At 38.5% G+C, this 23,235-nt stretch overlaps 1 protein-coding gene across 2 annotated transcripts in view; it reads right to left on the reverse strand.

The window, feature by feature from the left end:
- Cntnap4 (contactin associated protein family member 4) overlaps positions 1-23,235 on the reverse strand; it is a 303,767-nt gene that overhangs the window by 61,669 nt on the left and 218,863 nt on the right. For both annotated transcript variants that reach the window (XM_052727282.1, XM_052727283.1), the window contains 3 exons: positions 19,539-19,658; positions 8,871-9,068; positions 3,296-3,452 (listed from right to left, as the gene is read on the reverse strand). In XM_052727282.1, coding sequence (XP_052583242.1) covers positions 3,296-3,452; positions 8,871-9,068; positions 19,539-19,658 — 475 coding nt within the window. The remainder of the gene's footprint in view (positions 1-3,295; positions 3,453-8,870; positions 9,069-19,538; positions 19,659-23,235) is intronic.

Genomic DNA, 23,235 nt, shown 5'->3' on the forward strand with positions numbered 1-23,235 from the left:
AATGTGCCAAGACTTTGTTTACAATAACCTCATTCAATGTCTTGATTTTATATGGAAGTACACTTTCTTGAAATATTCATTAATGTGTACAGTGTTCTGGATAATGTTGGTAACGAGTCAAGAGATACTATATTTTTATTGTTCCCTAATATTTTTTTCCTCATGGGTATTTAAGTAGAAGCTTATGATTTCATACTTCCCAGGGTTCCCTGTGGCTGCCTTACTCTGGGTTTCCAGTCTTCCATCTCAATTTGAGGATATGATCTTTGCAGCAAAGACGTGAACTTTTCACCACTCTTGCCCTAAACTGAAGGATTTTCAAAGCCAATCTCAGAGACATAACAGCCCAGATCTTTTTCTCCTCCAGCAGCCACTGTGGGAATGCCCTGTTGTTTGTTTAGTTTTCTGTCTGTGGCTCTCTCCTTGACCCTGAAATCCCTCCCCAATTCACACACACTTTGAAAGGCCATTGAGGGTCCAAAGCAGGAGTTATGCAGCAGACTCATCAAAACCAGCTTTCTTTTTTCTGGAAATTACCCTATCCTCCAATTTCCAGTCATTCTGGATTCTCCAAATTCTACCTCCTGATACATTATGACGCATATAAAATTAAAAATAATACAGAATTCCCTTGAAGTTTAGGTTCCTAAAAGCAAGACACAACTAGTACCTGCAAAGGAAAAAAATTTAAGTCTAGGTCTCATTCACCTTGGCCATCTTCTTTCAACCAATCCTGGAAGCCCCTGCCAAAGTTCAGTTCCACTGCTCTTCCTTCAAATACATACACACACACACACACACACACACACACACACACACACACACACACACACACACAGATACACACACATTAAGTTTTATCATTTGTTTTTATTTTATGTAATAAGTGTTTTCTTTCATGTATGTAAGTCCACCCCAAGTGTACCTGGTACCCTTGGGGGTCAGAAGAGGGTGTTGAGTCCCCTGGCACAGGAGTTACAGTTATTAGCTACCAGGTGGTGCTGGGAACTGAACTTAGGTCCCTTTCAAGAGCAGCAACTGCTCTTAACTGTTGAGCCATCTCACTAGTCCCAAAGACTATTTATTTATTTAAACTCTGTTTAGGAAATGTATGCCATGGCATGTGTGTGAAAGTCAGAGGACAATTTGCAGTAATTGATTTTCTCCTTCCTCCTTGTGGGTCCCAGGGCTTGAAGTCAGGTCACCAGGTTTGGCAACAAGTACCCTTATCTGGTGAGTCATCTCTGCAGAGCCCCAGATACTTATTATTGAAATATTTTCCTGAGTCTGTAAAAATGTAGAAAAATATATATGGTTATTTATCTATAAGCTGAATTGAATATGAAATGTTCTAAACTTTTTTTAAAAACTAGCTTTAATTAGCAATGTGTTGCGAAGGCACATGGGGGTTATTGGTGGTGATTAGGTTAATTTTTTGTGCTGTTAAATACCATTAATAACATTTTTATACATTTAAAATTACAATTTTCAGTGTTTGAACAATTTTTGTGAATATATTAAGAAAAAGGTTGTTGTCCAAAGGGAGTACATATTAATTATTACAGAATTCCATACAATATTTTTTATCATAGTCACCCCTCCCTGCATTTTCTACCAGACCGCTCCTGTTCCTTAAAGTAGAGTTTGGGTAAGAGAGATGATATTCTTCATATAAGAATTCAATCATAGCTTTATGATTCCATATAGGTTCTTCTTTCATGTTTTTATAAGAGCCTTATATGTATGTATGATTGTATTTGTGCATACATGCATATATTCTATACATTCGTGTACACAACCACATATATAGCATTATCATGATCATGATGTTTGACAAGCAAACAAACAGCATTTACATAATTCAAATAATGAGTTCATTTAATAGCAACTGATTGCTGAAATGCATGTACATCTTACAATCAAATCAGCCATATTCTCAAATCCAGATTATTAACACATTAAAGTGCTGAGAACAGGTGACAGTAAGTGGGACATATTTCCCAACATTCCACCATCAAGGCTCAAAGAACATTGGGACGAGGAGGCAGAGGAGTTGGTGTAAAGGAAAGAATATGACCAAAATATATTGTAGGAAAAACGTTTTAAGAAAAGAAAAGAGTATCACAGCCAGAGGGTGGGGAGGAGAGCTGTGAAATGTGTTTTGGACATGACACGGCTAGGACTACAGCAGCTGTAGTGACCCTGCACAAGATCAAGCCTGTGGGCATTTCAGCATAGACTGCAGAAGAGCACATACTGTGCCTTGGGAGCTCTCATGGGGCTCCACCCCTAACTGAGATGCTTTTGGGGGTGACAGCTACTCAGGGAAGGAGAATCATTCTTGTCGGGGAGTGTGGCTACTGGAAGATTGCCCACGCTCTAGTGGATGGCTCCACACCCATGCATAACCACACCCATGCATATGTGGACAATACTAACTGGAAATAAATGGGTTATTTAAAAAAAGAAGAAGGCATGAAGCTGGGAGGGGACGCGTGCAGGGAGACTCAGGGGGAGTAAGAGGGGAAATGAGTCTGATCATATTGTATTGTACATAGAGCTGTGAAATTCTCAGAGAGTAAATTTTAAAAAAATAAATAAATGTATGCAGGTCCAACTGCTTAATAATATAAAACAGACATGTAGTGTAAAGAAGTATGAGTATAAACATTTAAAATGTTCATTTACAAATAATATATAAGAGCAATATACTTATAGAATCTATACTCAAATACAAAAATACTCATTTTTTAAGATAAAGAGAACACACACATGGGAATTTTTTCTGCTTAGAAAAATACTTTACATTTTCAAATCCCAAATGTTATAGATTACCATTTTGAAGATATTATCCATATAACATTTGCTCTTTCTGGCATACTTTATCCTTTAAAAATATAAAAGAACTACATGCTAAAATCATTGCTCAGAATTATAATAATTCAAAATCTACAAATTTGTACTTCTGAAGTTTGCAGCCTATATTGATGTTATATGCTTTGGTAACTGGTTACATAACACTGTTGAAATGATGTTAACACTGAAAAGGAACGCTGGAGAATTACAACTCTCATGTCATAGACACCTCTGTTTTCTCATATGGTAAAAGTAAAATAAACAAAGTTCGTAGTCCAGTGTTGAAATAGCCTCTGAAAGTTTCCTATCTTAGCCTGTAGAATTAGAATCACTGTACCATGTATCATCAAGATATAGTTTCATCTAATTATTTCCTCAAAGCAATGTATTCATCATCCACCTAGCTGTATACTCTTGACATAATTAAAAGGAAAATTACCATTCGCTTCGATCCGCATCGCAGTTGCAGTGATACTGAGCATCTATGCAGTTCCCTTCGAAGCCACAAGTGCACTTTTGAGGCACAGGCATAGAACCTCCCCAGTAGGTCTGTGTCTCATTGGTTCTTCCCACCCACCAGCTCCGAGGGCTTCCATCTGAAAGACAAATGAAAGAGATGGATCATCTGCTTCCATCTTAGAGCACTGTTCCTTCTTCCTAAGAGATTAAAAGTAAAGGTGGGATGGAGAAGTGAGAGGGAGAGAAAGAGACAGAGACAGAGACAAGGAAAGAGACAGCGATATAGAGAGAGGGAGGAAGTCTCAGGACACAGACAGAAAGCGACTGATATGGTGTAATAATGCCCTAAACACTGTAATTGACAGCATTTGGGAAGAAACTATCTTTACAAAATACTCGGTTTTAAGTCTCTTTTAAAATGCCACTTTATAATCTTTAAAAATATTTATGTATTTATTCTTTATGTCTTTATGTGCCTACATGGGTTTACATGCATCCTATGCATGCAGGTACCCAGAAGGGGTCATCAGACCCTCTGAAACTGGAGTTACAGTTCATTGTGAGCCACCTTATGTGGGTGCGAGGAATTGAATTCAGGCCTTCAATGTGTGCTCTTCACTGCTGAGCTGGCTCTCCACCCCCTTATTTTCAGTCTTAAATGAAATGGTACATTGTTCTTTAACTAGAAACCATCAATCCACATTTAATCATGAGAGAGAGAGAAAGTTCTCACTTGCAACTTTTTTAAAAATAATCTTTAAAAGAAATTGGCATCAAAATACAAACTGTGGTAATTAATACAGTGAAATAAAATTGATCCTAAATCACAAAAAAAAAATCAAAACATTCTGGAATGTTATATAAAGGCACTGATTTGTCTCCATATATTTATTGGTTAAAATATACTAGCTGTTTATTAGACATCAAGCATGGTATAGCACTCCTTTGTCATGATTTAGGATTTATCGGGAAGTCTGTATTTTCTCTTCCATTTACTGGCTTGGCTATTTATTTGAAGACTACAGAAATAATACTGAAAAATCTTCATGCCTGAAGCGAATATTACAGTTAAAAAAAAAAGTTTCCCCTAGCTAAACACATCTCTTTCTACGATAAATGTTCAGCTACCAGCTCCTTCCCAGAGCCAAGACTAAACACGATGCCAAGGAACTCAAGCAAGGAGCAGACAGAACATTTAGCGGAGGATTTGTAGAAAGGGAGGTGAGGCATGCAGGCAATCTATCTCAGGGGAGAAAAAAAGTTCAGAGGAAAAGAATCATAGTGTTTGGAGACACAGAGCAAAAGGAGAGCGCATAAAACGTCAAATCAGTCAGTTCCCTGCGAAGGACCTAGCATTTTCCTCTTGACTTTCAAATCTTTATGTTATCACCACCATTCCCATGGGGACTCTGCAGCTTTTGCTCATTCAGACACTACTCACTAACACAGCGCTTATTTTAACCTACTATTAAGTAGGCCTTCTTTGAATACTGACAGCTTCTCTTCCAGCATTAATATAAACACCTGCCACGTTTAAGAGAAGAAAAAAAGGAAATTTGGAAGCTTGTGTTATGTAAAGCTCTTAACCTCAAGACTCTGCTTCTAGCTTGATTAACTCACAACTCATCAACAGTTAAGCCTACTTGAACATTTTTCTAGGAATATTAAGCTATGCTGCTTAAAATATTATATGTTCACAGATTGAGAAAAAATACTGTTATTCTTTTTAAAAAATCGTATTTTATAGCTATATTTCTAATCTTCACCATAAAAGATAAATTGCCAAATGCTTTGTATATTATTTATCATTACATTGTGTGTGTGTGTGTGTGTGTGTGTGTGTGTGTGTGTGTGTGTGTGTGTGTGTGTGTGTGTGTATACCTGTATGTATATGGAGGACAGAGAAACCTACAGGAATTGGTTCTCTTTCACTAAATGGGTCTCAGGGATAAAACCTAGATCATCAGGCTTGGAGGCAAATGCCTTTGCCCACTGAATCATTTCACCAGCCCTTGCTAAATGTTTTAAAACCATCAAAAATAGTTGAGTCCATCCAAGGCTTTTCAAAGAGTAACTAATTTAAATAAATGTATGAATGAATTTTTAAAAAACACGAGGAATATTTTTTTAATTAAAATAAAACAATGCTAGTTGGTCAGCGTAAAGCATTCCATCTCCCATGGTTAAACTCTGGGTATCCCCAAGACTGTCCTTCCAGTGAGCTGAATTCTCATCTGCTCAGAACATGTGTTCCTAACACTCCATTGTGTTCATACTCGGTTATACCACTCTCATCTTTAGATCTGCTACTGAGATCCAAAAGTCTAGATTTAAGCGTGCCTTCCTATCCTTCCTCTTTGCCTTTCCTACTGGGTCCTCAGCATCTAAACTGTTCTCTCTTTCCTCAGTTCCTCTACCTCAGATACACTCTGAGTACTGACCTGAGAAAACCAGTGATTAACAACAACCAGGCATCATTACCACCTGGTCCACAGCCTTCTGAAGTGGACTGTTTTCTTTACTAATGTGATGGTTAATATTAGTTATCAACTTGTCTGGATCTAGAATCATCTAGTACAGTTCTTTTCAACCTTCCTAATGCCGTGACCCTTTAATATAGTTCCCCATGTTGTGGTGACACCCAATCATAGAATTATTTTCATTGCTACTACTTCATAACTGTAATTTTGCTACTGTTATGGATCATAATGTACATATCAGATATGTGACTGCTCTGAAAAGGTCATTTGACCTCCAAAGGGGTTGGGACCAACAGGTTGAGAATCACTGATCTAGAAGGAAAGCTTTCAGACACACCTGTAAGGGAATATCTTGATTAGGGGAGCTTCTGAGCATGCTTAGTAGTTATTTTCTCAGTTAAGTGATATGGAAAACCCACCTTAACGATGGGGGACACCATTCTCTGGGCTTAGGTCCTGGGCTCCACACAGTGGAGAAAGCCAGTTGACCACCAACATTCAGCATTGTTTGCTTCCTGTGTGTGGGCATAATGCTTCCCACCTGCCTCAAGTTTCTGCTGTTAGGACTCTTTCCACAATCATGACTACACTCTCAAATTGTGAGCCAAAATAAACCCTTTCTCCCTTAACTTGCTTTTGTCAGGGTATTTTATCATAATAATAAGGAAAATAACTAATATCAGTAGTGGAGTAGTGGAGTCTCAGGCTTGGCTGCAGTACCTTGGAAGGTTTTGCTGGTACCAAAGGTGTTAAAGCTCTTTTCCCCCTACTTCCCGATCTGCTTTTTATCACCTTGGGGATCCCATCTGTTGGTTTATTAGCATATGACTCATTTGTGCTTTTGATGATTTTCTTCCCTTAAGTTTTAGTTTTTAGACTTATTGAGTTAAAGTGAATCAATGAAAATTGTACCTATTCAATATGTAGATCATGATACATAGTGAGTTAATTATCATATCCATCACTTTATATAGCTATATGCATGTGCATTTATGTATGTAATGAAAATATCTTTTCTTCTAGTAAATTTCAAGTACAGAATATGGTATTATTAACCATCATTACCACACTGCTGTAGCTTAAGAGCCTAGCTTTTACTCATCTTGTGGCCCCTTCCTTGTCCCATCTTGTTCTTCAGTAGTCACTTTTCCATTCTCTGTGTCTATGAAGTCAGCCTTTTCAAGTTCTATATACAAATAAGGTGATGTAGTATTTGCGTTCTTGTGTTGGGCTTGTTTCACTTTGCATAATGGCTTCTACCATCTCAAACAGATTCCCATGACCACTGCAGCATCATTCATGATAGAGCACACAAGCAGCCTAGTTGTCCACTGATGGTGGACTGGACAAAGAAAATGGGTTATATGCACAACGTAATATTGTCCAGTTAAAAACAAACAGAAGGGAATCCTGCCATGTGTGATGAGGATAAAACACACAGAGCATTATGCAATGCGAAATAACATAAATATCAAGCATATGAACAATCTGTTACATTCTAGGGTGTGTATTTTCACTATGATCACAAAGAACTACAGTGAAAAGGACTCAGTTCAAGCATATCTCATGGTGTATGTCAGTGTATCCAAGCACTACCACATCCCTTTCTATGTTGGGGGCACCTTTCCAGAGAAGTTATTTTCTTCATGATTTAAAGCTCCATTCACCCCAGTTCTGTATCTGGTCAATGAGAGACCTAAAACAGGAAGTTAGCTTTCTCCTCACATCCAAGTTACTCTTGGGATTTCTGCTCAACAGTCTGGCTCTCATTCATAGACAGAGTTGAGTTTTCAGGATATGAGATTTGATTGGCACTGGCAAGATGGGAATGAATGGATAAACTACTAAATGAGAACATTCTAGAAAAAAAAGGAAAAGGAGGAGGGAACTTGCATATTGTAGAGAAAATAATCCTGCATTAAGTGGGCACAGAGTGAATAGAAAATAAGTTTTACTGGAAAAGGAAAATTTAACCATCAGCTGTCAGTCCACTTGTGCCATGGCTAGTGTGGATGTTACATATGCCATCTGATAGTCATATAAACTACACTTTTAAAAAGTTTTCTCAACAGCTTCTCTGGAATTGAAGCCCATGTTAGGATAACAGACAAGAGTAAACAAGGCAACTTTGTGGAGCAGATGTCTTAGAATCCTAATTTCTCAAGAAAGATAGACCCCAGTATTACAGCTCTAAAGCACTGTGCTGCAGCATGGCAAAAAGGCTGTGTATGCAGCGTGGCTCTGGCATGTGGCCCTATGATCCAAGCAGAAAAGTATGTGTTGTACAAATGAGCAGAAAAGGACAGTCAAACTTTTTAAAGAGTGGAAGAAAAGATTCTTAAGGGTTAAGTTCCTCCATGAAGATGTGTGTATCAGATGATCTGGGGGCATGACAAAACAGTGTTCACACACCGTTCTGCTAGCTGAAGAACGATGTCACCGAAGTCTTTTCTAAGGCAGAAGATGGGATGCTGGGGCTGTCCTAGCATCATGAAATGTTCTGAAGAAGACAATATCAACCCCTAGACATAATTGAGACTGGTTCTTCCTAGAATGTCTGAGTTCAGATGCTTTTCTGGTTTCTGCTTAAGCCACTGAATCCACTATTTCTAGCAGCCTTCCCTCATGTCTAGCTATACCTAGAGAATAGCTAGCTGCCAACAGTTCATGGAAGAGAAAATAGAGAGACACAGAAGAGTCACTTTGAGAAAACTAAGTAATATTTGTATTAGCTCTTGTCCTTGATAAAATAAACCTTATTGGCCACTTGCTCTCTCTTTATAGGGATAAACACTGTCTCCATTCATCTAGTACCAAAATGAAGCCTTTACTGTACAGTTATCCGATTAAGGCCAGGAGGAGAGTCAGAAAGCAATCAGGGCTTTGGACAAAGCTCAATGTAAATTGACCTTGTACTTTTCTCCAGGCAAAAGCATCTCTGAGACTTCCAGACTGTGACATGTTTGCTAAGTGTGTAGAACATGAGCACCTCAGTGGAATCAAAATCCTCAGGAGCTCATCGAGTAAGCACCCTGTGCAGCCTGGAAAGTGTGTCAGGTGCCTCAGTTTACTCACCTTGCTGATTAACGAGCCTTGACTTCTTGCAGTAATACACAAGCTCCTGTTGGCAGTGCTCTGCACGGTTAATGGAGGCCTGCAGCTGTTCCATGCTGGCCGCATACTCAAAAACCCCAGTGTGTGGGTTCTCGGAATGAGCGTTCCTGACTCTCATTAAGTCGGAGCCATTGTGCTGGACGATGGTCCATGCCGTTTCTTGTATGCAGAAATGGGGGAAGAAAGAGAGGAGACCATCACTAGTCTGCAAAAGTTAAAATAAATAAAGAAAATCAAAATCATCTTCTATCTGGGTTAAGTCTTTCTAGTCATCAAATCTCTCTTGAGAGACAGAATCAACACAAATGGATCCTCAAGTTTTTTTAAATTATAACAAAATGACTCTCTTCCCTGAAATGTATCCTAACACCATGCATTTGCCATGATTTTGCTTATGCTTTATATTATTTAACCACAGCAATATTTATGATGAAACTATTAGAACATCGGAATTATTGAATTTCATAATTATATGTTCATCTAGTGAAACCTGATAGTCTAGCTTTTTAAGGACACATCACTATTTTTTTCTTCAAGAAAGAAAAGGAAAAAAGTGCTACCTGTCCTAAATGTAAAATATTTGTTTTTACACCTAGAATCACATTTGCAATGTGAAAGAGTGCATGTTACAATTACTAAAATAGCTTATACTACGTGATGTAAAAATGAAATTGTTTACTCTAAAAATTATTCATGTTACCAGCCAAAATGAAATCAGTTTTTTAAATCTCTCTTTAGCCAATGTGAGTATATATTTTCCTTCATCTCTTTTTCCTTCATTTTTTTAAAACTGTGTGTGCGTGTGTGTGTGTGTGTGTGTGTGTGTGTGTGTGTGTGTGTGTGTGCATATGAGTGTAGGCACCCCTGGAGGCCAGAAGACGACATCAGACTCCCTAGAACTGGGATTAAAGGCAGTTGTGAAACAATGAATATGCCAAATTGGGAAAGTAGTAATAAATTGTAGAATTTCCCCCTCTATTTAGCTGATATACTCACAGGAATCAACAATAGAAACAAGATATGAGGGTCAAATTTGACGTGTCTGCACCCATCACTCCCATGATTATCAAATAAAAAGGTGGGTGAGAGGAGAGAGGAACAATTCAGTGTTGATTTCCCTCTGCTTGTGGGTCATTGTTTTCTGTGGAATTACTGCTGGTCCTTTCATTTCCCTTTTGCATTGCAGCTTAGCATGGGGTGCAACCAGTAGGATCCTTCTCTCATGAAGCGCATTATATATAAATAAAATTAATGACGGTGGCCTGCAGAACAGGGCAGAAGCCAGCCGATAGGGTTGTACAGCTGGCATAGGTTTGTGCCCTTCAGAAAGTTAAGTAAAAAATAAAAAATCTAAGCCCTCACTTTCAAGTTTGAAATGAATTGGCAGAACCAGTCAATAGGCTGGGTGAGAAATCCTACAGTTTTTGCTGACTCAACCATAGCTGTTGGAAGTTTAAGGTTATTATTAAGCTAGCAACTCCAGTCACCCCAGGCTCCCTCAGACTGGGCTCTTATTGTTCAACAGAACTGATGGCCTTTTCTTGGGGTGAATCTGCTGCTGTGCATGAAGAAGCTTAACTCCGGCTGAGTAACTTTCAGAAGAACAAGACAATGAACCTGCTTGGAGTCTTTGTCTCTGGACCTTTTGGGTCACATTAAGAGTGACTTCCATACAGTTCAGTTTCCCTGGTTTTTTTTTTTTTCCTAAAGTGGCTGAAAAAGGTTAAAGCCATCACGCATGGCCGCCATTCAATGGCAGCTCTTATAAATGTTTCCTTTTGGAAATACTGAAGCCAGCAGATATCAGGAGAGGTTCTGTAAGCAGTTTTATTTTCTAATGCAAAGCACTACTAAGAGTGCAGTTAGGGAGAAATCGTGCTTAGCAGGCCATCTAGATCTCCAAAGCAAAGGAGACATGAAATCATCTGAGATTTTTCAGCAATGGAAGTGAGGGATCCTGAAGCCAGGTCCAGCTGGAGTCACATGTGTAAGTTTTAACAGGAGGATCCTGGGAACTCTGAGCTTAGAGTCGCCTTCCTGGTCATTCAGGCATGATTGTGGTAGCTGAGGTCCCTGGCATGGCCTTAGAAATAATTTAAAAATTGCAAGGGCTGCACAATTTGTAGTGATTTATGGGGAACTCTCAGTCTGAGATTATTGACATTATTTTACATGCTAATTGTGGTGTCACCAGGACACAGCTTGGCACATGCAAAGGGCATGTGCTGGAGAATAAAAATGGTGTGATGTCTAGTTTAGAGCACAGTCCCGGTAATCTCATTCTCATTTGTGGTGGCTTTGGAACTTCTGCTGCCACTGAACTGTCCCATAACTCCCTGAGCTACAAACAACAGAAAGGATGACAAACTAGCATGGAATATGAAACTGTGACAGGTCTACGGTGGCACTCTACTTTCAAGCCAGCAAGTTATTCTGCTACATACGCAGATAGCTACCTTCACCTCCCATCTATCCACCTAGGATCTATCCATCCATCATTTACCTACCTATCAGATGTTCATCTGCCATCCATCAACTATCTATCTTCTATGCATTCATCTGTAATTTATCATCTATGTATCTATTACCTATCCATCTCTTACCTATCATAAATTCATCTATCATCTATGCATCATTTATATATCTATTATTCATTCATCTATAATCTACCATCTAAAACCTATCCATCTATCATTTGCTTTTCTACCATATATCTGCATATTATATGTTGTATATTCATCTGTTTATCTACCAATCCACCTATCCACTCATCTGTAATCTATTGTCCATTCATCAGTGTCTATCATCTATTCATATATCATCTACTTAACCTTTATCTATCACCTAGCTATTCTTCTATAATCTTTCATCTATCTACTCATCCATAATATATAATGAATATCTGTCATTTATCTATCAGCTATCTATCTATTCATCTACAAACTATCATCTGTGTACCTATCTATCACCTATCTATCTATCTGTCACCGAGCATACATTCACTTACCATCTATCCATACATCATCTATCTGTTACACACTATCCTTCTGTCACCTACTACTATAATCTACTTACCCACCTGCCTATCCTAACTGACCCAGAATTACTCCTTTTTGGGCAACCATTTGTCACAGGGAACCTTAGCAGCTTAGGTTCCTCACACCCCAGTTTCCTGCAGGCCATGACACTGAGTACCATATGTACCTGTGTGTGCTTCAGCCAGATCAAAAGACAGGAGCCCAGACCTGTGAGACACATGTCCTCTGGAGCATGACTTAGCATAAGCCCCCTCCTCCATAAAGTGAGAAGGTCTATGGCAAATATAACAAATATTTGTATATTTATAAAACAAATCTGCACCAGGGAAGTTACAAGTCCTCAGACATTAATTACCACTAAGAGATGGGCATCAGACAAGCCTTTAAGTCTTTCTAGAGTAATTTGCTGTTCGTAACTTCCGAGACAGATGTCCGTTTGACCATCTTTCAACCTCACAGCCGCTCTGTGCGTGTTCGATGTTTTGTTTCACTGTTGGCGCTTGTCACTGTTGTCAGTTTATCTGACTTCCTTAGGACAACATGGCTACCTTAGGAGTTATTCGTAATTCCTGTGGCTAGACAAGCAACTACCATTTGATTGACAATCTATTGACTTGCCTCCCCTGCAGGGTAAGAAGCCTGTGTGGCCTCTCTTTACACAATAATATTAATATTCCCAAGGTGTGCGTGTGTCTGTTATTTTAATTTCTCCTTTGAACTGGCTTTAAGAGAGAACCCATCTCTTCGTTAATAATATATTCCACAAAACCTCTAAAATCTGCTTTTAAGTATTTACCTTAATGTCTGTTTTAGAGTCATGCTTTTCATTTCTGAAAAATTATTCCTTACTAAACGCAACAAGAGTTATGGAATGAAGAGACGCAGGGCGAGGAACAAGAAGAGATTGCTGAAACAGGCAGAAAAATCTATGGGCTTAAAAAAAAAATAGAATGGTAATTTGAGTTTGCCAGTGTCTCTCCCTGAAGAGATTTCTAATACTATGAATTGTAAATAAAGCTACTGAGTAATTAAGGCCTTGATTTACCTGAGGCTGACTGCTATTTTTTAGGGTGATAACAGTATAAAGAAAAAAACCTGCTGTTTAAGCAACACAGTCGCAAAGCTGTGGTGCCTCGTGTTTAATAGCTGAGGGTGATAGATGTGCTAAAGACTGGGAAGAGCAGGTAGGGAGTAGTGCGTTCTGGAAAGCCAGAGGGAGGAAAAGCAGGGCTAGCTAATGCACTCTGAACAGCCTTGATGCATGCTCAGCTACCTTCTAGCAACGGTACCCTGTTAATCTACACGGCTCCTAAAAACCTTCTAACTCCGAACTCTCCAAAGTAAAAATAATTATGCTACTTTTGCAAGACTTAACACCCCTGTCTTTTGTTACAGTAGCATTGAGGGCCCATTAAATGAAAGTTGTCTCCTAACCAAAGGAATGGAAGTTTCCTTCGTTAAGAGTTCATCTAGTTGGGCATGTCTTTCTAGAAGGCAGGTTTATATTAAACCATGCTAATGAGATAGGAGGAACTATTATCTCTTTAGTGAGATAATGTACTTTTCATTCCCAGGATTCCCACCCACTAGTACAGACACTATGAGCCACCACGAGATTCTGTTGGGTCTGCCCAGGTTTCTATGTCCTGACTCAGAAAAACATGACTTCCCCTCTTCTGACTCTTTCAGATGCCAGCCAGAGCCTACATGTGCTGTCGTTGGTACTTTGGGCTTTGTTTTGCACATCTGAAGCTCTGCTCCCTGCCATGTGTCTGACTTCCATTACTAGCTCCATGCCTAGCTCTCATTCTCTCTCCTAAGGTCTCATCTATGAATCTGTAATAAAGCCTGCTATAAAACTCCAAGAATCTCATTCTCTGAATTTACAAGAACCTGAAAGCCACAGGCTTGGGACAGCTTTGGAAGCCATCAATTTTTTGGAACTCAAGTTCCCCCCGAAAGACTCCTTTTTTTTTTTCCAAGAAACTCTGCTATCCCCACATCATTACGATAAAATCACACTGTGCTGCTTGTTAAGAAGGCAGAGAGTCAAGACCAGAAAACCCTAACAGTACAACAGGAATTGGGGATTTTAAGGCACAGCATTTCCATTTGTCAAGGGTTTGAGAGCCATCACTTCAGCTCCCACTGAAGCAATCTTCTTTACAATGTAATGTTTGATACAGAGTAACTTCTTAAACACAAAACTATTCCATTATAGCAAACACAATGAGTTTAAAGTGGCATAAAACTGCCTTCCACCAAACAGGAGCATCTACAGGGACTCATCGAATTCTAATTTTAAATTATATTTAGGATACTCAGTTGGCAAAGAAATTTGGTCTTTAATGTGACTTAAGAAACTTTCCATTCGAAATAGGGATTTTTGTTTACTTGTTCCTGCCAGCTAGCTTGTAATTCTTAGGGTTCTTTTAATCCACTTGGGATCCTTTCCTTCACACTGATTTCAAACTTATATTAGTTTTCTAAGTCGCACAGTTGCCAGCTATTGACTCAGCACCCTGTGCCTGTTTTTCTTGACTGCTGTCCTTGGTTTGGGTAACAAGAAGAGACAAATAAACGGGGCACTAATCAAAGGTTGGAAAGGCTTCAGGCTGTAAGAAAAGGGACCAAGATTTGAGTTCTTGCCTATTCCACCTGATACCGCCAGCCTGCTACACCAACACTTGCCCAGTCTTGGTTTCCGCCTTTGCAAAAATAGAAACCAAGGAGAGTTTCACATGGTAACATGTGCTTCTCCCACTTCTTGCTGGGGGGTTGTTATATTCTGAGTCGCTTCTTTTGTTGGACTATGTTTCAATATTCTGAAGCTTCTAGAGACATGTAGCTGTCCCTGAACAAATGTGTCTCTGCCCTCAACATCTGCCAGATGTCATTCAGTAATTTGCATATGGTGATGCATGCCTGAATTATTATCCATAGTAGCATACGAGTTGGTTGATCCCATCATTTATAGATCTTCATTATTTCTGAATTCACACACTTGATAAAAATTTATTTGTAAGCCCAACATTTTCCAGTTGTCTGTAGACATGCACAGAATAGCAAAAATTGAGTTCTCAATATATGTATTCCCAGCTAGAGCTGAAGAAACAGCTGCTCTCTGCCTCCCGTTTTAGTCCTCGTATCAGAAATGACTGTGGTTATGGTTTATTTTGTAATCCTTCCCCCGCCTTCTCTTTTGGTTGATGATATTGCTGTTTAAAATGGTTGCCTAATACTGCTGAGGTACTGAGGATTATCACTAAGCTCAAACCATGATTGGAACATAAAACATGTTAGATTAGCACTGCCCAGCAGTGAGTTACAATGCTTTTGGTCACAAATTAAATGTTAATGAATCACCTCTCTCTCTCTCTCTCTCTCTCTCTCTCTCTCTCTCTCTCTCTCTCTCTCTCTCTCTCTCGTATGTGTGTGCACCTGTGTGTGTGTAATTTCTTTAACATTAAATACATATAAAACAAGATTAAATATTGATTTATTGAAGAGAATACTGTTACCAGAGGCTCTTGCAAACCTATCTTACTATGTTCCTCTTAGGAGCAATGATTTAGTATTTTTTAATCTAATGTCCATGGTTACTTTATGGAACATGATGACCATAAATCAAGAAATGACTCCTCCTACCTCTATTCCCACTATTCTCTCTCTCTGTCTCTCTCTGTCTCTGTCTCTGTCTCTGTCTCTGTCTCTGTCTCTCTCTCTCTCTCTCTCTCTCTCTCTCTGTGTGTGTGTGTGTGTGTGTGTGTGTGTGTGTGTGTGTGTGTGTGTGTGTGTTTCTGGAAGCTTCAAATACCAGAGATATTTGTTAGTTTACCGAGATCTAATATTTAGAATCACAGCTTATACCTCATATATAGATAAACAGCTCAGGAAGCACTTACAGGAACACAGATTCTGTAGCTTTGCAGGGCATTGCAGTTAACTCTTACTCATGATCCACCCCATACAAACAGGACAAGTTTCAAAATTAATTCGGACCCTCAAGTGCATGGTTTACATGGACAGAGCTTTCCTTTATTCTTTGTGAACTCTTTTCACTGTTAGTGTGTTTAAATTTACAGAGCAGATTAGTCTGTGCATACAAAAAAATTGAGAATCATATGTCTAAAACAGCAACTCCAAACCTGTGTACAGAAAATAATCATCTGGAAAGACTATCTATGGTTCTGTGTCCCCTCCTGACCTATGAGACAGAAAGCCATGGCTACTGTCTGGGAATATGCAGCATGCAGACTGTCCAGCGACACACAGGAGATAAGCATGTCTAATCAGCATGTGTTTTAGATTGGGTTAGTCTAGAGAACAACTTCCTCAGTGGTTGTCAATTCATAAAGCCACCAAGGCATATATTTGAACACTCTCTAAAGATATGTTTTACAGTAATTCTCACCCCGTAAAAATCAATAGCCCAGATTTAACCACTACCCTGTAGTTTTTTAAATTGCATATTAGTGTAGACCTATTGTTGTTGCTTATCCAGCTGTCTCCTTAACATTGTGCTTGATCATGTGATAGACATCTTCAACTCAAAATGAGTTACATGGAGTTTTTGCTCTCTGCTCCTCAAACCTTTTCTGATCCCCTCTCCAATAGTGCTAACCCTTTGGTTGTCTAAACAGATCACGGTTCTTTTTGTTTTCTCACGTCTCATATGTATTCCACAAACAAGGCCAGTTTCTTTTCCCCCATCTGCATTGGTAATGGTCAGGGGCAATAGCATCACCATCAGCTTGTTCCTGGATATCTGCTGTGAGGATCTGAATTAATTGTCCCCCATAAGTCTCTAGCATGTGAATGCTTGGTCCTCAGATGGTATTTTTTGTTTTGTTTTGTTTTGTTTTTTGTTTTTTTTTTTAGAAGGATTAAGAAGTGTGACCTTGTGGGGGAAGTGTGTCACTGAAGGCAGGTGCTGTGATTTCAAAAGATGCATGCCACTTTGTGCTCTCTCTGCTTCCTGTTTATGGTTTGAGATGTGAGTTCCTGGTTGAAGCTTCAGCCCCACCTGCTGCCTGCTACTGCCATCATGGACTCTTAACCTCTAGAACTGAACCCTCTCACCCTCACCCTACCCCCCAAAATCCTGTTCCTTCTATAAGTTGCCTTAGTTTTATCAAAACAGTAGAAAAGTAGTAACTAATACATCTGTGCTTTCTAAATGGTCTCCTAACTTTAACTCCATATATATTGTATCCTTGCTCTTGGACAGACATTTGCCAATGTGAGAGCAGTTATGGTCCTATCAAAGGAGATCAGGTTGAATACATCATATACCACTGTGCTTGAAATGTACCCAGATCTTCTTGTCTCACTCAGGGCAACACCCTTATGGCACCATGACTCGCCCTCCTCTCATACCCTCTAGTTGGCTGACTCTCCCCATCCTTTACTGTGCCCTACTCACTGGCCATACTCAAGTTAACTTGAGTTTGTTGCTGGTTTCTGAATATGCCTGGAGATCTCAGGACTTGGCATTTGCTATTGCTTCTATCTGGAATGTTGTATCTTCAGATATTCATGACTAGGTTTTCAGTAGCAAATCTCCCTCTACAACAATGCTTGACTCAATTCAAAATTGTCCCTTGCCCTTTGCTATGCTTCACAAACCTGGATGTCATACCGTAGCACTGTGCAGTGTAACTTCCTGACCTAATGAAAATTTTATATACCATGATGACCAGCTCACTCCTTGCTAGCCACAGGTGACACACAAGTTAAAATATAATGAGCAGTTATTTGTTTTTGGTTAAAGGACTTATTTGCTTGCATTGGTAGAATACATTTAAATTCATTGAACCTTGGAATTATTCTTATTTTGTGGCTGCCATATTGTACAAAACAGTACACCCAGAATTCATCATTTTGTATTTGATAAAAGGATAGATATGCTTTCTTTTGGGGTGGAGGGGAGTGTTTATATACAATTTCCCTTGGTGTCAATTATTGAAAAGGTTGTCTCTCTCTCATTACCCGTCAGTATCACCTTGGTAAAACCTCAAATATCTAGATATGAGTGAATCTGTTTATGAAGTCTCTCTTTTGTTTTAGTTACCAATGTTTATACCTGATAGAACTGAGTCCTTCAGCTCTGTTCTTCAAAACTGACTTGTTTCTGACCCTTTCATATAAAGTATAAAAATCTGCTTATCCATTCTCACCAAAATAATCACACCAACCTACAAACAAATACCCTGCTGGAATTTTAATTTAGGTTTGTACTAAAAATCAATATCAATCTTGCAAGAACTGACATTTTACAATGTTGAGTCTCTTAATTAATGAAAATTTTATACTCCTCTGTACCTCTAGGATTTTAAATCATATAAAGAGCATTTTATGCCTATTTGTGAGAAGCCTTGCATATCCTCTATTGTATTTATTACCATGTATTTGAGAGTTTAGAGGCTGTTGGAGATACAATCTTCTAGAAGGTCATTTTCTAATTGCATATTACTGGTATATAGAAACAAACAATTTTATGTTAAGTTGGAATCCAGTAATTATTGTTAATTAAAATCATTTACTATGGCTTTTCAGAATATTCTGAGCATATAATTTAACCACCTATGAGTAATGAAAATCATAGGTCATACTTTCCTATCCTTATGCTTTTATTCCTCTTGTATTAGGTAAAACCTCCCATACAGTGGTGAGCAGAATGGTGTTAATACCAGCAAGAGGGGGACAGATGTCAATATTTACAAGCTGTTACCAATATTGTAAGATTATGAGCACTCCAGTTATTTTTATATCATGTGTAGATGTTGAACTTAATCAAACACATTTTTCTGTGACTATTAATTTCTGTCTGAGTTTATGTAGAATAAGAATTCTAGAAAACAAATAAATTTCATAGTTACATGTATTTAAAATGATGTATCTTTTTGAGATCTTTCTTTTCTGGGCATTTATTTCTCTGACAAAGTCTTGTGTTTTGAGACACAATAGAAAACATTTATCATTAGATATACTGCTCAGTTACCATATGCACATAGATTAACAATATGTAAATTATTAACATTTAAATAACAAGGTTGTTAAATATTTATGCTGCTTTTTACTAAATAGTAATGTGATGGTTAGTTTTAATTGTCAACTTGCCACAGTCTAGAATCTCCTGGGAAAAGAGTCTCAGTGAGAGATTATCTAGATCAGGTTGGTCTGTGTGCATATCTATGAGTGATTCTCTTCTAGAGACCCAGGCCACCATGGGTAGTACCATTCCCTAGTATAAGAGTAGTAAAAGCTAGCTGACCACTAAGCATGGATATAGTCATGATCTCTGTCCCTGACTCTGGGTGTGATGTAACTAGCTGCATCAAGCTCCTGTTGTCAAGATTTCTCTAAAATGATAGACTATAATCTAGAAATGTAAGCTAAAATAATCCCTCTCTCTCCTAAGTTGTCTTTTGTCAGGGTGTTTTATCACAACAACAGAAATGAAGCTAGAACAAATACTCACTTCAATCTTGTTGCAAATTCAATCAATGTTATACTTATTACACTTTAATTTTGTGCAATTAGTTCATTAAAGCAGATTTAACTAGTAAATGGAAGTGTGTTAACTTACCAGTCATATTGCAGTATAGGAGAAATGGTTGCAGAGGCCCACTTCCATCTGAGTCTACGTAGTAAAACCCAGAAGCATTTCCTCGGTGCTTATAGGCTTCACATGACTGTTCATAGAGAGCTGAGAGAGAGAAAAGAGAGACGTCATAAATGAAATAACACGAAACAAATCTCTCAAATTTTGAGAGATTTACAGTAGATCCCCAAGTCTATCTACATCACTAGCCAAGAGAACAGGTAACATTTATATTTTAAAACAAAATCCATCCTTCTTTTCTTTTCAAATTAATATGGATGAAAGGGATAATATACAAAAAATGAGGTTGTATTTCATGACATTTTTATCACCAAAGGAGAAGGAGATTACTAGATCAAAATGAAAATTTAGCTTATTTTTTATGGTAGGAAGAACTAGAGAAAAGAAGGCAGCTATTTAAATGTTAAGACCTTTGTAAGTATAACATAGTATCTGTGGTACCTGTTCCAGAATATCTAATTCTAGTATCACCTTATAATAACCTAACATCTGAAAGTACAGTAGCGTGACCTTCAGAACTAATCAGGCACTACCAAATAATTATGCAGTGGGGACATTTTAAATAATATTTGAGCTATGCTACTTTCTCCCATCAACTTAACCAGAGATAAACATTTTTCTTCAGAGGGGAAAAAAGATTCAGAAATTTCCTCATCTATAGTTTTAAATGTAATTATGAAACTTCTCTAATGCTCTTTAATAAGCACTCAACACAATTAAGATTCAAAGCAGAGGAAATATTCATATGAAATATGCCCCCAAGTGGTCTCATTGTGTTTTGATCCATAATTGAATTTTTTATTATACGAGTATATATTTGCCATGCATAAGGTTTGATATTAACATCTGCGAAATGCACACTTCTCATCGAATGCCTGGCCAAATGCACCAGTAATTTCCATTAAGGTTTTTATTCCATGAAATCCGAAATAAAACAAATCCCTGGGTAGCCTCCCATGAATCAATTTTAAATTTTTGAAAATTGTGTTAATGAATGTTTAGGCCACTTGAAACATTGCAGTTAATTTGTGCAAAGTTACAAATTTTACAAATAATTCTGGAACTTGCCTTCCACACTGCTTTACAATATGATGCTTTCACTTATCCCTATTTATATGACATAGATGAAGACATAAGCATGCAGTGGTTTGTAGCTATGTTTGCATTGTGCAGTGAAGTGGGCATGTAAAATGGTTAGTTTTATATTTCTGGGAGCATATGCATATGGTCATAAATGCCTTGAAAGTGGTTGCCAAAGATATACACATTACTTTGGGATGGTGATGGGCTCCCAGAAGCACACAAGTAGACAAGGATAATAGAAATGCTTTTTTAAAATTTATTTTCATATCTTTTAAGATTTACTTCTAGCATTTTTAATTATATGAAGGGGTGTGTGTATGTGTGTGTGTGTGTGTGTGTGTGTGTGTGTGTGTGTGTGTGTGTGTGTGAATGTGAATACAGATGCCCAGGGAGACTAGTGGGTCAGATCTCCCTGAAGCTAGTGTGAGGGGAAGTTTTGAGCCACCTACTCTAGGTGCTGGAAACTGAAACTCGGGTCCTCTGGAAGAGCAGTACATGCTCTTAAATGCTGAGTCAACTCTCCAGGTCCACTGTTTTTAATTATATGTATGTGTGTGTGGTGGAGTATGTGCACATGAGTTCAGGTGCCTTTGGAGGCCAGAAATGTTGGATCCCTTGGAACTGGAGTTATAGAAGGTTGTGAGTTGGCTCAAGGGGTCACTGGCAGCAGAATTCAGATCCCCTGCAAGAGCAATACTCACTCTGAACTCCAGCTCAAAATGGGAAAGGCTTTTGCTTTAATGTTACTGACTGCCCTTCTATGACATGATGGCTATTTTCTAATTTAAGCCTTTTCTTTTTTAAAAACAAACTCTTAATGTGAGTCCACTTTAGCCTCTAAGTCATGATGTCCCTGCCTTGACCTTCCAACTGCTGAGATTCTAACAGAACCTTTTAGAAGACTCCATCTTTATCTTACTACATGACCAGTGGCATCATTCTCATCCTGTTTCTCAGAACATTTTTGACAAAAACCCTCCAGCTCCATTTAAGCAGCCTGCTTGAGAACCCAATCTGTTAGTTTTTGGATCACATTATGGGACACATGTCAAATGACCTTTTTATTTCCCAGTCAAGTTTCTCCTCAGAGCTATTTGTATTTATAGTTACAATCACTTATTAATAACAATACAACATGCAGAGTCAATTACAATGCATTTAACAGCTTTCGGATTTGAGTCAGATTTTAATGGAGGTGGTAGAATATGTAAAAAAAAATCAAAATATGATGTCTCTCAATAGCTGGGTGATATGCTGAGTAATTTGGCTTCTGGTGACAAGTTGGGAGAGGTTTCATCTCCAATGAGCATTCTTTGTAGAATGCAAGGAGACACTACAATATATACAACCAATACCCAGCAATGACTCCAATACTAATAAACACAACCAATATACACAGTACCAATATATACAACCAATTCCCAGCCATGACTCCAATACCAATATATACAACCAATACCCAGCAATGACTCCAATACTAATAAACACAACCAATATACACAGTACCAATATATACAACCAATACCCAGCAATGACTCCAATACCAATAAACACAATACCAATATATACAACCAATACCCAGCAATGACTCCAATACCAATAAACACAATACCAATATATACAACCAATACCCAGCCATCACTCTTGAAGGACTGGTAGGGCCAAGAGGCTTTCTTGAACACAGTCTTTCTACCCTTGAACTAGAGCTCCTTGTTGTCCTCCATAGGGTGTCCAGTACTGAGAGCCTAGGATTCTGATTCCTACTCTAGTAGGGACACAAACCAGTGAGCTGTGTGGTGGACAGGTCCAAGTTTGTAAGGTAGCTGAATTTGCACTCAACACTTGCTTCAAGTCAACTCTTGCTTCTGTTTTTCTCAGAATTTGTGTAGTAACATGAAACAGTGGGTGTGAAAGTCAGGCATTTGGGTCAGTCCCTTATTGAACAAGTGCACCACAAAAATAACATGAGGCTTACAGCCTAAGTGAACATTTCACTAGAAAAAAAAGGTACATGATTTATAATATAGGAAAATACATTGGCTGTGACCTCAGACTCTGGAGCACCCTCCTTCTGCCTATACTCTTTAAACAAACTGGGGAAACTTAATAATATCCCCTGATAATACCATGAGTTAAGTAGGCCAAAAACAGTAGTACTGACATAAGAGGGTAATGTCAGAATCAAATGAGTCAGCAAGCACAAAATACTAAACCTACACTTAGAATTTAGAAAGTACTAAATAAAATTAAGTGTGGTTACTGTAATAATTGTCTGTCCCACTTAACTACCATCCACCTCATTAAACAGATCTTAAACCGAATTTAAGTAAGACGGAAGACTTGTGGCTCCCCCAAATTCACATACAGAAGATTAATTCCTGGAAGAATGGTCTAGGGGGCTAGAGCTTTCGGGACTGGCGAGATCATGAGAGTAAAGACTACATGATAGGCTATGGGGTCCAGAGAGGGCTATCACTCTTGGGGCTGTGTGAGAACACGGCAGGGGTGGGGGAAGATGACAGTCTGCAAACCAGTAAGCAGGCCCTCCTCAGGGCCAAATCCTTGAACCCACATGAGC

Source organism: Peromyscus californicus, unplaced genomic scaffold, assembly GCF_007827085.1.
Source record: "Peromyscus californicus insignis strain IS unplaced genomic scaffold, ASM782708v3 Scaffold_8__1_contigs__length_139910024, whole genome shotgun sequence".
Classification (NCBI taxonomy): Eukaryota; Metazoa; Chordata; class Mammalia; order Rodentia; family Cricetidae; genus Peromyscus; species Peromyscus californicus.